At 42.6% G+C, this 16417-nt stretch overlaps 1 protein-coding gene across 1 annotated transcript in view; it reads right to left on the reverse strand.

Annotated features, from left to right (window-relative positions):
- Positions 1-16417, reverse strand: part of NT5E (5'-nucleotidase ecto) — a 110581-nt gene that overhangs the window by 37879 nt on the left and 56285 nt on the right. The window contains exon 2 of the mRNA XM_077289784.1: positions 4482-4704. Within this exon, the coding sequence (XP_077145899.1) occupies positions 4482-4704 (223 nt within the window). The remainder of the gene's footprint in view (positions 1-4481; positions 4705-16417) is intronic.

Here is a 16417-nt window from a genome sequence, read left to right on the forward strand (position 1 = left end):
CAGTCTGTATCCCGAGTGCCGGCGACAGTGTCGGGTATTGAGGCGAGAGACTCCTGCAAATTTCTCGCATCACACTCGCAAGTGTGACCCCTGCCTATTTCTAATATTCAAGCCATCTGGTTTGCACCACACACCTAGGACAGACTCCAGCATCTGATCTATCTATTATGGTAAATGGCATCACGCTCTCTCCCACACCTGAAATCCGCTGCCTCGGGGTAACTTTCGATTCTGGCCTGTCCTTCAAACCGCACGTCCAAACTCTTGCCACCTCCTGTCATCTCCAACTCAAAAATATTACCAGAATCCGTTCCTTCCTCAGCCCACAATCTACCAAAATTCTTGTGCATGCCCTCATCATTTCCCACCTCGATAACTGCAACACCCTGCTCTGTGGCCTCCCCGCTAACTCCCTTGCACCATTCCAGTCTGTCCTCAACTCTGCTGCTCAGCTAATCCACCTCTCTCCTTGCTACTCCCCTGCTTCACCCCTCTGCAAATCCTTCCATTGGCTTCCAATTCCCCAACAAATCCAGTTCAAACTACTAACACTGACCTACAAAGCCATCCACAACCTGTCCCCTCCCTATATCTCTGAACTAATCTCCCACTATTTTCCCTCACGTAATCTTTGATCCTCCCAAGACCTCCTACTCTCTTCCACACTTATTCGTTCCTCACACACCCGCCTTCAAGATTTCTCCCGAATAACCCCCATCCTCTGGAATTCCACGCCTCAACATGTCAGATTATCCACCACCCTCGGATCCTTCAGAAGGAACTTGAAAACCCATCTCTTCAGGAAAGCCTACCACCTGCAATAATCATTCTGCCACCTCACCAACCACCCGAGCTGCCGCCTCACCAACCACCTGAGCTGCCGCCTCACCACCACCAGAGCTGCCGCCTCACCACCACCAGTGCTGCAGCACACGGACCTCCTGTCTGTTTCCCATTATCCCGAAGAATGTAAGTCCGCAAGGACAGGGCCCTCTCCCCTCTGTACCAGTCTGTCATTGTAAATTTGTTTACTGTTAACGATATCTATAACCCTGTATGTAACCCCTTTTCACATGTACAGCACCATGGAATTAATGGTGCTATATAAATAAAAAAAATAATAATAATCTTCCAGCACCATGTGTATGTATTAAGCACTTAGCACTTTGTTTATTGCATATTAATCCTTGCATATTAATGGAGTAATTCTTAATATAACCTCTGCACAGTGTATTTTTCATTTTCTGTTTGTATGTGTTGCCATCTCCTTTTTTAAATTCTGTCCTTTTTTCAAATAATTGTTAAATAAAAATCAATACTTTTTAGACACTATTGTGCTATTGGAGGATCCTTTTTTTTCCTTAACAGTTCTCTGTCTCTATAATTATTTTTGTTTGTCTCCTTGTCCATAAATGTGTGAATACTCCAAACCTGTTTATGTCAGGTTTTAGTGAAAACTGCAATATTTAACCCCTTCACCCCAACCTGTTTTCACCTTCCTGACCAGGCCAAATTTTACAATTTTGATTAGGGTCAATTTATGCAGGATTAACTCTGGAATGGTTCAACACATCCCAATGGTACTGAAAATGGCATGACACATTGTACTTTATGTTAGTTGTAAATTTTGTTTTTTTGGCAAAAATTTTAAAAATGTTGCAATTTTCTAACTTATTTTTTATGCCCTCAAACCAGATAGTTATATTGCAGAAAATAGTAAATAAATAACATTTAGCATATATATACTTTACTTCAGCAACATTTTTTAAACATAATTTGTTCTTCTTAGGAAATTAGAAAGATTAAAAGTTGATCAGCATTTTCTTGTTTTTCCAGCTTTATTTACACAACCAATTTTTTTAGAGAACATTTCACATTTGAAATGGCTTTGAGGGCCTAAGTGGCAGAAAATACCCAAAAGTCACACCATTTTAAAAATGTCACCTCTCAAGTGCTTGGAAACACATTCACTAAGTTTATAAACCCTTCAAGTGTTTCATGGGAATTAAAGCAATTTAGAAGAAAAAATGAAATTGTAACTTTTTCCCATAAAAAAAGATGTTTTAGCCTCCAATTTAGTATTTTCACAAGAATAACAGGGCCATACAATTTGTTGTGCAATTGCTCCTGAGTTCGTTATTGCCCCATATGTGAAGGAAAACTACTGTTTGGGCACACGGTGGGGCTTGGAAGAGAAGGAACGCTTTAGGGGCGTAAAATTGATTGAAAAAGATAGCAGACGCCATGTTGCTTTTGCATAGCCCCTGATGTGCTTTAACAGTGGAACCCCTCCACAAGTGATACCATTTGTGAAACTACTCCTTCAAGAAAATAATTTAGACGTGCGGTAAGCAACTTCAACCTACAGGTGCTTCACAGAATTTTATAACATTGAGCTGTGAAAAGTAAACAATACATTTTTGCAAAAATAAAAAAGGTTGGTTTTGATCCACATTTTTCATTTTCACAATGATAACAGGAGAAAATGGACCATACAATTTGTTGTGCAATTTCTCTTAGTAAATGGATACTCTAGATGTAATTAAAAGCTACTGTTTTGGTTAACAGAAGGGCTTGGAAGGGTAGGAGCTAGTGATGAGCAAACATGCTCGGATAACGTTATCCTAGTATATTGGGTGTGCTGGGATAATATTTTTGAGTCCCTATGGCTGCAAATTTTGTGGCGAAAGACAGCCACAACACATGCAGGGATTGCTTGTCTATCAACAGGACAGCTTAACACCAGTGACATAAGTGATCACACTTTAAAATCTACACCTGTGGCCGATGCGTGCTTTTATTCACATTTAAAAAGACATATACTGCTGTACTACAGGCAAGACAGAATCCACAGTGTCTTCATCTGAAGGGTTCCATCTGAATCATGTATTTCATAGATTTACATGGAAATACTAATGTAAGCGTTCAGCATAGAGCGCAGGATAAAAGTGCGCCAAGCCTCATTGATATCTTTGGGAGGCAGAATTAACAAATCAACAGTTGGTCAAGAATGGGTTTTATTTATTTTTTACACTATTTCTCGTTATAAGTGATTAGATGACTTAATTCTTAATACATCAGCACATTTTGCTGTAGTTAAATTTGTTTTTCCAAAGACCACAATATGAACTGCACAAGCACAGTATTTAAGATAGGAGGGAGCCCATAAGGATGAGTATAAGAACAGGGTACCAAAAAGGATCCACCCAAAGTCCTGCCCTGGAGCACGAGAATCTCATTAACAGAAAACTGAAAATACAGATTAAACAACAACCACAAGATGGATTTAATCAACCGAGGTATCATTTTAATCAGTGTAACGTCGCCAACCTGACAGTGTCTCTAGGTTACTGTGCACAATCCTGATACAGGTTCACTTTAAAGAATTTTGCATTTTTATCTTTCATGATATTGTAGTCCCAAACACCATTGTGGATGTGGTTTGAGCAGCGTGAGGTTTTAACAAAGTCACACATTTTAAAACAATTTCTCTTGAATTCAATGTATAGTGTTTCGGATAACCTATGGTGGTGGCCTACTTGCAGCTGTAGCAGAATGATAAAGCAACTGTGGCAGATAGATTTGAAAAGAGAAATGTCTTTTCTTTTGAAATAGCTACTGGTATAGAATGGCAGATACTCCATGTAGTAGCATATAGTGCCTCTGAACATCACCATATTTATAGAGATATTCTTTCCTAGAATCAATGCTTCTTTGAGAGAATACATCCACAATGGAGCATTCCATGGTATGATGGAAAATGACACACCTGATGAATTCTGGCAGAAAAGCAGAAATACATCAGGGATACGAAAGGCCCCACTGACTGTCATGAGTTCTGTATAATTCAGTGGAAGAGTTCAATTCTTCCAGAATCTTGTAAATTACATGCCTAATATTAGATTCAGATATTCACCATAAGTTACAGACTGACATTTTTATGGCAGACAATGTGCCCATAGTCCTAGTCTAAACACATTGAATCAAGGGAACATATTTAAAAATTAGTTTTATACAACATTTGTGCTAAAATGAAGTTTCAACCTATAGTCAGAGACACACAATTTGGAAAGTCAGCCATGGACTATAATCATTAGTCCAAGAGACAAGGTCCCCAGAGACTTCTCTCCATCCCGGTTTCATACATGACAGATCTACCCCTTTGTGTGTTTAGGAAGAAACCTGTCAATCTTGGGGCATGTAGTGTAGAGAAGCTGCTGAGATTGGCCTTGGACTAGTCATCTGGAACGTGTAGCCCCAATGCTGGGTTTTCAAAGTATGATATCTATGAAAATGCCACAGCATTTCAGAGTAAAACATACACAGCTGATCCATGCTGTCGGTGGGTTAGAAAGCATGAACCTCCTTTCAGGTTCCCTTTAATAAATAATGATACAGTATATCTGTATAAAATCACTAATTTGCAAGCGTTCATTTTAATGCACATTAGGCACATAAGGTGTAGGAATGAGCGCATTCACCTGGATCAGATAATACTGGGGTTTCTTTCGTGGTATATCCAACTATTGCAATTTTTTCACCACCAACATCCAAAATCTTATATGGCTGAATATATCCACTGATATTAGAGGCAATGTTTGAGTCCGCTTTAATGTTGGCACTTAAAACCGGAAATTTTACGTTCATAAGGAATGGGCTTACGAGACCAGCTACTTTGTTGTCAAATTCATGATTTCCCAGTGACTAAACAGAGAGAAGAAGATTAATATTGTTGTAAAGTGAAAAACATGAAAATGCATTATACAATGTAGTACAGTATTAACAATTATATGGCTAAAGTTTCAAGAACAATATACAGTTGTGATGTTATTGTGTTAGTATTTTAGGCAGATGTGAAAAAAATGCTGCAAAGTAAGAATGCTTAAAAAAATAGAAAAGATATATATCTTGGTACCGTGTTAGCCAGTAGATAGTAAAAAAATAGAAGCGTTAATGGTTTAATTTTATTAATTACCCAAATATAAAGTGAAGGAATAAAAGAAAAATTTAAATCAAATAAATTTTTGGTGAGACCGGCCTTTGCTTTCATAACATCATAAAAGTATCAGTACTTCTAGATACACCTGCACTCCGTTTTTGAAGAAAGTCGGCATGGAGGTTGTTCCAAACATCTCAGAGAACTAACCACAGTTCTTCTGTGAATGTAGGCTTCAGCAAATCCTTCTGAATCTTCATGTAATTCCAGACTAACTTGATGATGTTGAGATCAGGGCTCTATGGGATCCATTTAATCAGTTCTAGGATTCATTGTTCTTCGTTACCCTGAAGATAATTCTTGATTGCTGTATGTTTTGGGCTCAATATCCTGCTGCAGAATACATTTTGGGGAAATCAGATGCCTAACTGATGGTATTACATGATGGATAAGGACTATCCTCAGTGTAAAGAAGGACAGTAAGTCCCGAAAGTGATGATGTGGTCCACATAGAGCCCTGATCTCAACATCACCAATTGAGACTGGGATTACATCAACAGACAGAAGGATTTGTGCAAGCCTACATCCACAGAAGATCTGTGGTTAGTTCTTTAAGATGTTTGGAACAATCTCACTGCCAAGTTCATTCAATACTGTACAAATATGTCTCAAATTATTCTTTAATACTGTTTTAGAAGCAAAAAGGTAGTTAGACCAAATGTATATTTGATTTACATGTAGGCCACTTCATTGTCTCTTGTATTTTTTGACAACTTATTTTAACCATTAAAGAATAGATATTAACTCTATGGGATTATTTCTACATTGTTGGACTCTTTCTAAGTTTAGTATTATCATTTAGGATTGTCTTTTGTTCATTCACTTAGTTTTTTCACTTTATTTTTATCAATCATTTTAAAAGCATTCATAATTTGTAGCATTTTTTTCTCATCTGCATTAAACGTTTGCACAGTAGTGTAATTAAATGTGTTATACTATTTTTATTTATAATATATGATATATATCATGAATGTATTATATTATCTAAAAAACTCAAGTGAATATAATTACATTTATTGCTGCATATTACTTTTGCACATATATACTGTATATAAAGTACAGTGCAAAAGTTTTAGGCAGGTGTAGAAAAAATGCTGCAAATTAAGAACAGTTAATGATAAAATAATGTATACGCAGAAGTGTTAGTTTATTTTTATGTATTAACAAAATGTAAAGTGAATGAACAAAATAAAAATCTAAATCAAATCAATATTTGGTGTGACCAGCCTTTCAAAATAGCATCAAATGCATCAATTCTTGTAAAGAACATTTGAACATAGTTTTTGAAGGAACTCGGTAGGGAGATTGTTCCAAACATCTTGGTGAACTATCTGTAGATTTTCTGTAGATGTAGGCTTGTTCAAATCCTTCTGTCTCTTCATATAATACCAGACAGACTCGATTATGTTGAAATGAGGGCTATGTGGGGCCACATAATCATTTCCAGGCCTCCTTGTTCTCTTTTTTGAGCCAATCAAATGTTTCCTTAATAGTAATGCATGATGGCTAAGTATCTGCCTTTATTACTCATAGTTAAGGACACTAAGAAAAGAACAACTTCAAGGCCGTAGACACAAGAGTTGGCCAAGGAAACTTAGTGCAGCAGATGAAAGACACATTATGCTTAACGAGGTTGTCCAGGACTTTTTACATTGATGGCCAGTCCGTAGGATAGGTCATCAATACGTGATTAGTGGATCTACGCCACCCCCGACGATCAGCTGTTCACTGTGTCGACAGCTCTTAGAATTGCTCAATTACGGAGCTGCACAGCTCCGTCACCGGAATAGTGGTCATGGCTGGATACTACACATTAGCCCCCTATTGATTTTAATAGGGGGTGGATGTGCAGTGCCTGGATGAAGCACCATACAGTCAATGGAGCTGTGCAGCTCTGTAACCGAGCAGTTCTGGACTGCTGGTGACACTGGGAACAGCTGAACGAAAGGGGTGGAGGGTGTCATACCACCAGTGATCAGACATTAATGACTTAGCTTAAGGATAGGCCATAAATGTTAAAGTCCCAAACAACCCCTTTAATTCTCTAAAAAAGTCAGAGGATGTCCAGCAATGCCATAAGCTCAGGACTTGGTTAAGAAAATAAAAAGCTAAAAAATGGGAATAAGGCATTGTTGAAGTAGGGCATCAGTCCAGAGTATAGTTCACCACTTCAACAAAATTAGATTACAAGATTCGCGTTTCAAAGTCGCATCGACGTATTCCTGTAAATCATGTACAGCAATAGACAATTGCAAGCCTAGATACACATAAGATCTGTGTTTAGTTCTCCAGTATGTTTGGAACAAACTCCCTTTAAGAAAAAGTTCCTTTAAGAGGAATCTGTCAGCAGAGAGGCAATGGCGTTGAACAGGAAATAGAGCTGGAGTGAAAGAGCCTTCAGATCTGCAATAGGTCTCCAGCCTCATTTGCATAACAATTTAAATGCTTTTTTCAAAGTAACAGAGAAATGGTTTTGGGTCATCAGTGTTTTGCATTTGTGTGTTATCAGTGTTTTTCACATATTTTTCACATATAGATAAATAACTGATAAAGCTTCTCCTATACATGTAATGTTAAACACGCACAGCAGATGGATGGCACATGGACGCCATCTGTATGCTGTACTGTTTTTTCACAGACCCATAGACTTATATCAACACTTTTCAACTGTGCTGCTGGAAAAAAATAAATTTTCCTTTATGAATTTTGCATGGACTCACAGTCCATAAAGAAAGGCGGACATGTGAACAGCTCCATAGACTATAGTGAGTACATGTTGTATCCGGAAAAACATGGATAGGACATGTATGTGCTACATGGATTTCTGAATGAGCCATTACTTCATATAAACATACACAAAACCAGCAATTACTTGATGGACATCTTTCATGTCAACCTGAAAATTATTTTTGGCTGCTAAAAATTGAAAGTGGTAAAGTGAATGATTGCAAGAACTATTGCTGTATGAACCTCGCTTCTGTTCTTTGCTAGGTACAAAAGATCCTTACTGGGAGCATTAGTAAGAAATCTATTTTTGCAGTTTTATTTTCAAGGCCATATGTCATGCACTCCGCATGGTACTTACAGACTAGCCCAGTTCGAGTGCCCAGAACGACAGATTCCAGGGTCAGTTTAGATTCCCAGAGATGTGGGATGGAGGTGGCGAAGAAATGGGCTTCAAGCGGACAGGACCCAAAGCACGTGACCGCCGGGGGGGAGTGGCTGGGGGCGGAGACCACTGCTGGAGCTCCGGAGAGCTAGGCTCTGACGGGGAAAGAAGGAAAGCTGTAGAGAAGAAATCTGTCATGATCTCTGCAGGCAGAGATCATAGCAAGCCTATAGAGGGACAAGCTCTCGGAAGATGGAACTATACTGACCATGAACTAAGCCTGCCGCGCAACTAGAAATAGCCAGGTAGCATTTCCTATTTATCGCTAGATGCCCAGCTCTGGCCTAAGACCTAAATAGCTAGCAGAGGGAAATATAAGACCTGGCTCACCTCTAGAGAAATATTCCAAAGAAGACAGTAGCCCCCCACATATAATGACGGTGAGTTCAGATGAAACAACAAACGCAGCAGGAAAATAGTCTTAGCAAATTTGAGGTCCGCTTACTAGATAGCAGAAGACAGATAGTATACTTTCATGGTCAGCAGAAAAACACTAACAAAACACCATCCAGAGATTACCTTAAACTCTGGCATTAACTCATAACGCCAGAGTAGCAATCCCTGATCAACGAGAGCTTTCCAGACACAGTAACAAAACTTCAGCTGTGAACTGGAACAAAAAGGCAAAACAAAACATGGACAAAAGTCCAACTTATCTAGTAGTAGTCTAGAAGCAGGAACAAGCACTGAGAGGCATCAGATAACATTGATGACCGGCAAGAAACCACCAGAGAAATGAGCTTAAATAGCGACACCCACTACTGATGGAATCAGGTGAAACAGGAAAAAGGATGACAAGTCCAATTCCACAAGCGGCCACCGGGGGAGCCCAGAATCCAAATTCACAACAGTACCCCCCCCTCAAGGAGGGGGCACCGAACCCTCACCAGATCCACCAGGGCGACCAGGATGAGCCCTATGGAAGGCACGAACAAGATCAGAAGCATGAACATCAGATGCATTGACCCAAGAATTATCCTCCTGGCCGTAACCCTTCCAGTTGACCAGATACTGGAGTTTCCGTCTGGAAACACGAGAGTCCAAAATTTTCTCCACAACGTACTCCAACTCACCCTCAACCAACACCGGAGCAGGAGGCTCAACTGAAGGTACAACAGGTACCTCATACCTGCGCAATAACGACCGATGAAAAACGTTATGAATGGAAAAGGACGCAGGGAGGTCCAAACGGAAAGAAACAGGATTAAGAATCTCCAATATTCTATAAGGGCCGATGAACCGAGGTTTAAACTTAGGAGAAGAGACCCTCATAGGGACAAAACGAGAAGACAACCACACTAAATCTCCAACACAAAGCCGAGAACCAACACGACGATGACGGTTGGCAAAACGCTGAGTCTTCTCCTGGGACAACTTCAAATTGTCCATAACCTGCCCCCAAATGTGATGCAATCTCTCTACCACCGCATCCACTCCAGGACAATCCGAGGATTCCACCTGACCGGAGGAAAATCGAGGGTGAAACCCCGAATTACAGAAAAACGGGGACACCAAGGTGGAAGAACTGGCCCGATTATTGAGGGCGAACTCTGCCAATGGCAAAAAAGCAACCCAATCATCCTGGTCAGCAGAGACAAAACACCTCAGATATGTCTCAAGGGTCTGATTAGTCCGCTCGGTCTGGCCATTAGTCTGAGGGTGAAAAGCAGACGAAAAAGACAAATCTATGCCCATCCTAGCACAGAATGCCCGCCAAAATCTAGACACAAATTGGGTACCTCTGTCAGAAACAATATTCTCAGGAATACCGTGCAATCGGACAACATTCTGAAAAAACAGAGGAACCAACTCAGAAGAAGAAGGCAACTTGGGCAGAGGAACCAAATGGACCATTTTAGAGAAACGGTCACAGACCACCCAGATGACAGACATCTTCTGGGAAACAGGCAGATCTGAAATAAAATCCATCGAGATGTGTGTCCAAGGCCTCTTAGGAATAGGCAAGGGCAACAGCAGTCCGCTAGCCCGAGAACTACAAGACTTGGCCCGAGCACAAACGTCACATGACTGCACAAAGACTCGCACATCTCGTGACAGAGAAGGCCACCAGAAGGATCTTGCCACCAAATCCCTGGTACCAAAAATTCCGGGATGACCTGCCAATGCAGAAGAATGTACCTCAGAGATGACTCTGCTGGTCCAATCATCCGGAACAAACAGTCTATCAGGCGGACAACGATCCGGTCTATCCGCCTGAAACTCTTGCAAGGACCGCCGCAGATCAGGAGAAACGGCCGACAAAATTACTCCCTCCCTAAGGATACCTGTGGGTTCAGAATTACCAGGAGAGTCCGGGTCAAAACTCCTAGAAAGGGCATCTGCCTTAACATTCTTAGAACCCGGTAGGTATGACACCACAAAATTAAAGCGAGAAAAAAATAAAGACCAGCGCGCCTGTCTAGGATTCAGGCGTCTGGCAGTCTCAAGATAAATCAAATTTTTGTGGTCAGTCAATACCACCACCTGATGTCTAGCCCCCTCGAGCCAATGGCGCCACTCCTCAAACGCCCACTTCATGGCCAAAAGCTCCCGATTCCCAACATCATAATTCCGCTCTGCGGGCGAAAATTTGCGAGAAAAGAAGGCACAAGGCCTAATGACGGAGCAGTCGGAACCTTTCTGCGACAACACTGCCCCAGCTCCGATCTCCGAAGCGTCAACCTCAACCTGAAAAGGCAGATTCACATCAGGCTGACGCAACACAGGGGCAGAGGCAAAACGGCGCTTAAGCTCCTGAAAGGCCTCTACAGCATGAGGGGACCAATTAGCAACATCAGCGCCTTGTCTGGTCAAATCAGTCAGTGGTTTAACGACATCCGAAAAACCAGCAATAAATCGGCGGTAAAAGTTGGCAAAGCCCAAAAATCTCTGAAGACCCTTAAGAGAGGAGGGCTGAGTCCAGTCACAAATAGCTTGCACCTTGACGGGATCCATCTCAATGGAAGAGGGAGAAAAAATATACCCCAAAAAGGAAATTTTCTGGACCCCAAAAACGCACTTAGACCCCTTCACACATAAAGAATTAGACCGCAGAACCTGAAAAACTCTCCTGACCTGCTGGACATGAGAGTCCCAGTCATCAGAAAAAATCAGAATATCATCCAGATATATTATCATAAATTTATCCAGAAAATCGCGGAAAATATCATGCATAAAAGACTGGAAAACTGAAGGGGCATTAGAAAGACCAAAAGGCATGACCAAATACTCAAAGTGGCCCTCGGGCGTATTAAATGCGGTCTTCCACTCATCCCCCTGCCTGATCCGCACCAAATTATACGCCCCACGAAGATCAATTTTAGAGAACCACTTAGCACCCTCTATACGAGCAAACAAATCAGTAAGCAATGGCAATGGGTATTGATACTTAACAGTGATCTTATTCAGAAGCCGATAATCAATACATGGTCTCAAAGAGCCGTCTTTTTTTGAGACAAAGAAAAACCCAGCTCCCAAGGGAGAAGAGGATGGACGAATATGTCCCTTTTCCAAAGACTCCTTTATATATTCCCGCATAGCAGCATGTTCCGGCACAGACAAATTAAACAAACGACCCTTTGGATATTTACAACCCGGTATCAAATCTATGGCACAATCGCACTCACGGTGCGGAGGTAACGACCCAAGCTTGGGTTCGTCAAAGACGTCTTGATAATCAGAGAGGAACTCAGGGACTTCAGAGGGAATGGACGACGAAATAGAAACCAAAGGTACGTCCCCATGAATACCCTTACATCCCCAGCTCAACACAGACATTGCTCTCCAGTCCAAGACTGGGTTGTGAGACTGCAACCATGGCAATCCCAGTACCAAATCGTCATGTAAATTATACAGCACCAGGAAACGAATAATCTCCTGGTGATCCAGATTGATACGCATGGTTACTTGTGTCCAGTATTGTGGTTTATTATTAGCCAATGGGGTGGAGTCAATCCCCTTCAGAGGAATAAGAGTCTCCAAAGGCTCTAAATCAAAACCACAACGATTGGCAAAGGACCAATCCATAAGACTCAGAGCGGCGCCAGAGTCAACATAGGCGTCCGTGGCAATGGATGACAAAGAGCAAATCAGGGTTACAGACAAAATAAACTTAGACTGAATGGTGCTAATGGAAACAGACTTATCAAGCTTCTTTGTACGCCTAGAGCATGCTGATATAACATGAGTAGAATCCCCACAATAGAAACACAATCCATTCTTCCGTCTAAAATTCTGTCGCTCGCTCCTGGACAGAATTCTATCACACTGCATACTTTCTGGCGTCTTTTCCATAGACACCGCCAGATGGTGCACCGGTTTGCGCTCCCGCAGACGCCTATCAATCTGAATAGCCATTGTCATGGACTCATTCAGACCTGCAGGCAAAGGGAACCCCACCATAACATCCTTAACGGCATCAGAGAGACCTTCTCTGAAAGTTGCCGCCAAGGCGCACTCATTCCACTGAGTAAGCACAGACCATTTACGGAATTTTTGGCAGAAAACTTCAGCTTCGTCTTGCCCCTGAGATAGTGCCATCAAAGTTTTTTCTGCCTGAAGTTCCAAATGACGTTCCTCATAAAGCAAGCCCAAGGCCAGAAAAAACGCATCCACATCGCGTAACGCAGGATCCCCTGCTGGCAATGAGAAGGCCCAATCTTGAGGGTCACCCCTGAGCAAGGAAATCACAATCCTAACCTGCTGAGCAGGGTCTCCAGCTGAACGAGACTTCAGGGACAAATAAAGCTTACAATTATTTCGGAAATTCTGGAAGCTAGCTCTATTCCCTGTGAAGAACTCCGGCAAAGGAATTCTCGGCTCAGATACCGGAGCATGTACCACAAAATCTTGTAAATTTTGTACTTTCGTGATGAGATTATTCAAACCCGCAGTTACACTCTGGAGATCCATTATTGTCAGGTGCACACAGAGCATACAGAGATTAGGAGGAGAGAGAGAGAAAAGACTGCAGCAAGGCAGACTGGAGGAAAAAAAAAAAAAAAAATTTCAGCAGACTTCTTATAACTCTCCTTTCTCAACCTGGGTCTTTAACACTTTACTGGCCGGTCAAACTGTCATGATCTCTGCAGGCAGAGATCATAGCAAGCCTATAGAGGGACAAGCTCTCGGAAGATGGAACTATACTGACCATGAACTAAGCCTGCCGCGCAACTAGAAATAGCCAGGTAGCATTTCCTATTTATCGCTAGATGCCCAGCTCTGGCCTAAGACCTAAATAGCTAGCAGAGGGAAATATAAGACCTGGCTCACCTCTAGAGAAATATTCCAAAGAAGACAGTAGCCCCCCACATATAATGACGGTGAGTTCAGATGAAACAACAAACGCAGCAGGAAAATAGTCTTAGCAAATTTGAGGTCCGCTTACTAGATAGCAGAAGACAGATAGTATACTTTCATGGTCAGCAGAAAAACACTAACAAAACACCATCCAGAGATTACCTTAAACTCTGGCATTAACTCATAACGCCAGAGTAGCAATCCCTGATCAACGAGAGCTTTCCAGACACAGTAACAAAACTTCAGCTGTGAACTGGAACAAAAAGGCAAAACAAAACATGGACAAAAGTCCAACTTATCTAGTAGTAGTCTAGAAGCAGGAACAAGCACTGAGAGGCATCAGATAACATTGATGACCGGCAAGAAACCACCAGAGAAATGAGCTTAAATAGCGACACCCACTACTGATGGAATCAGGTGAAACAGGAAAAAGGATGACAAGTCCAATTCCACAAGCGGCCACCGGGGGAGCCCAGAATCCAAATTCACAACAGAAATCAAAGCCAGCACTCAATTGATGTAGTCTGCGGTGCTAGTGAACGGGATGTTTTGATCCCATATATCATAAAGTCAGAAAAATCACTGCACTCGTATGCTTTTTAGATGCATAAATTGAAAAGTTTATTCAAATTGAAGAGAGTAAGATACTAGGCGAATTTGACGTTTCGGCCAACCCGTGGCCTTGTTCACAAAAGCCGCCTGTTGAATTTCTCTTGCATATACAGAAGAATCCTTCAAATTGTGTTGAGTTATATACAATGATATAGCGATATACCTGTCCTGTAGACCCTCCCTGGGAACAATCCTGTGTCTAGGCAATGGAACCGCTCATACAGACACAGGATTGTGTCGGCCTCCCCCACCACGCCGCCAACGCGTACGCCTCGCCTGCACCTCGGGACGAGGTTGTTGTACCCACCGGCAGCATATCATATTCCCAGGGAGGGTCTCCTGTATGTACCCATTGGGTCACGTACTTACCAACGCAACACAGCACCAGATCTCTATGTGATCTTGAGGGCATATGAGAATATACGGGATGACCAGTACCTGATCTATAATTTTGCCCATTGTATCTACAGGACAGGTATATCGCTATATCATTGTATATAACTCAACACAATTTGAAGGATTCTTCTGTATATGCAAGAGAAATTCAACAGGCGGCTTTTGTGAACAAGGCCACGGGTTGGCCGAAACGTCAAATTCGCCTAGTATCTTACTCTCTTCAATTTGAATAAACTTTTCAATTTATGCATCTAAAAAGCATACGAAAGAAGGAAAGCTGTTGGACAGGTAGAGGTTACAACCAGAGGGCAACACCGTCAGCAGAGGGGACAGTCGGGGACGTAATCAGGGCCAGGCCGGGGTCAGAATCAGATATATCGTAGTGGTACCAGAGGGGAAAGACAGAGCGGGTAGTCAAAAAGCCAGGCAATAGTCAATATACTAAAAGAGCAAGCACAAGAGCAGGCACAAAGCCAGCGTCGGACTGGAGTAGCTTGGGCCCACCAGAGAAAATCATTCTAAGGGCCCACCATGCTTAAGGGGTACTAGCTGCAGAGTCTTCCCTTAACTTCCATCTGGTCAATCATGCTAGACACAGGATACATACACGTGACACACACCAGTCACACGCTAGACACAGGATACATACACGTGACACAAACACCAGTCACACACTAGCCACAGGATACAAATACGTGACACACACCAGTCACACACTAGACACAGGATACATACACATGACACACACCAGTCACACGCTAGACACAGGATACATACACGTGACACACACCAGTCACACGCTAGACACAGGATACATACACGTGACACACACCAGTCACACGCTAGACACAGGATACATACACGTGACACACACCAGTCACACGCTGGACACAGGATACATACACGTGACACACACCAGTCACACACTAGACACAGGATACATACACGTGACACAAACACCAGTCACACACTAGACACAGGATACAAATACGTGACACACACCAGTCACACACTAGACACAGGATACATACACATGACACACACCAGTCACACGCTAGACACAGGATACATACACGTGACACACACCAGTCACACGCTGGACACAGGATACATACACGTGACACACACCAGTCACACACTAGACACAGGATACATACACGTGACACACACACCAGTCACACACTAGACACACGATACATACACGTGACACACACCAGTCACACGCTAGACACAGGATACATACACGTGACACACACCAGTCACACGCTAGACACAGGATACATACACGTGACACACACCAGTCACACGCTAGACACAGGATACATACACGTGACACACACCAGTCACACGCTAGACACAGGATACATACACGTGACACACACCAGTCACACGCTAGACACAGGATACATACACGTGACACACAGCCTCATCATCCCCCCTTCTCCACACAGCCTCATCATCCCTCCTTTTCCACACAGCCTCATCATCCCTCCTTCTCCACACAGCCTCATCATCCCCCCTTTTCCACACAGCTCATCATCCCCCCTTCTCCACACAGCCCCTCATCATCCCTCCTTCTCCACACAGCCTCATCATCCCCCCTTTTCCACACAGCCTCATCATCCCCCCTTCTCCACACAGCCCCTCATCATCCCTCCTTCTCCACACAGCCTCATCATCCCCCCTTTTCCACACAGCCTCATCATACCCCATTCTCCACACAGCCTCATCATCCCTCTTTCTCCACACAGCTCATCATCCCCCCTTCTCCACACAGCCTCATCATCCCTCCTTTTCCACACAGCCTCATCATCCCTCCTTCTGCACACAGCCTCATCATCCCCCCTTTTCCACACAGCTCATCATCCTCCCTTCTCCACACAGCCCCTCATCATCCCTCCTTCTCCACACAGCCTCATCATCCCCCCTTTTCCACACAGCCTCAT

This window comes from Ranitomeya variabilis, chromosome 2, assembly GCF_051348905.1.
Source record: "Ranitomeya variabilis isolate aRanVar5 chromosome 2, aRanVar5.hap1, whole genome shotgun sequence".
Lineage (NCBI taxonomy): Eukaryota > Metazoa > Chordata > Amphibia > Anura > Dendrobatidae > Ranitomeya > Ranitomeya variabilis.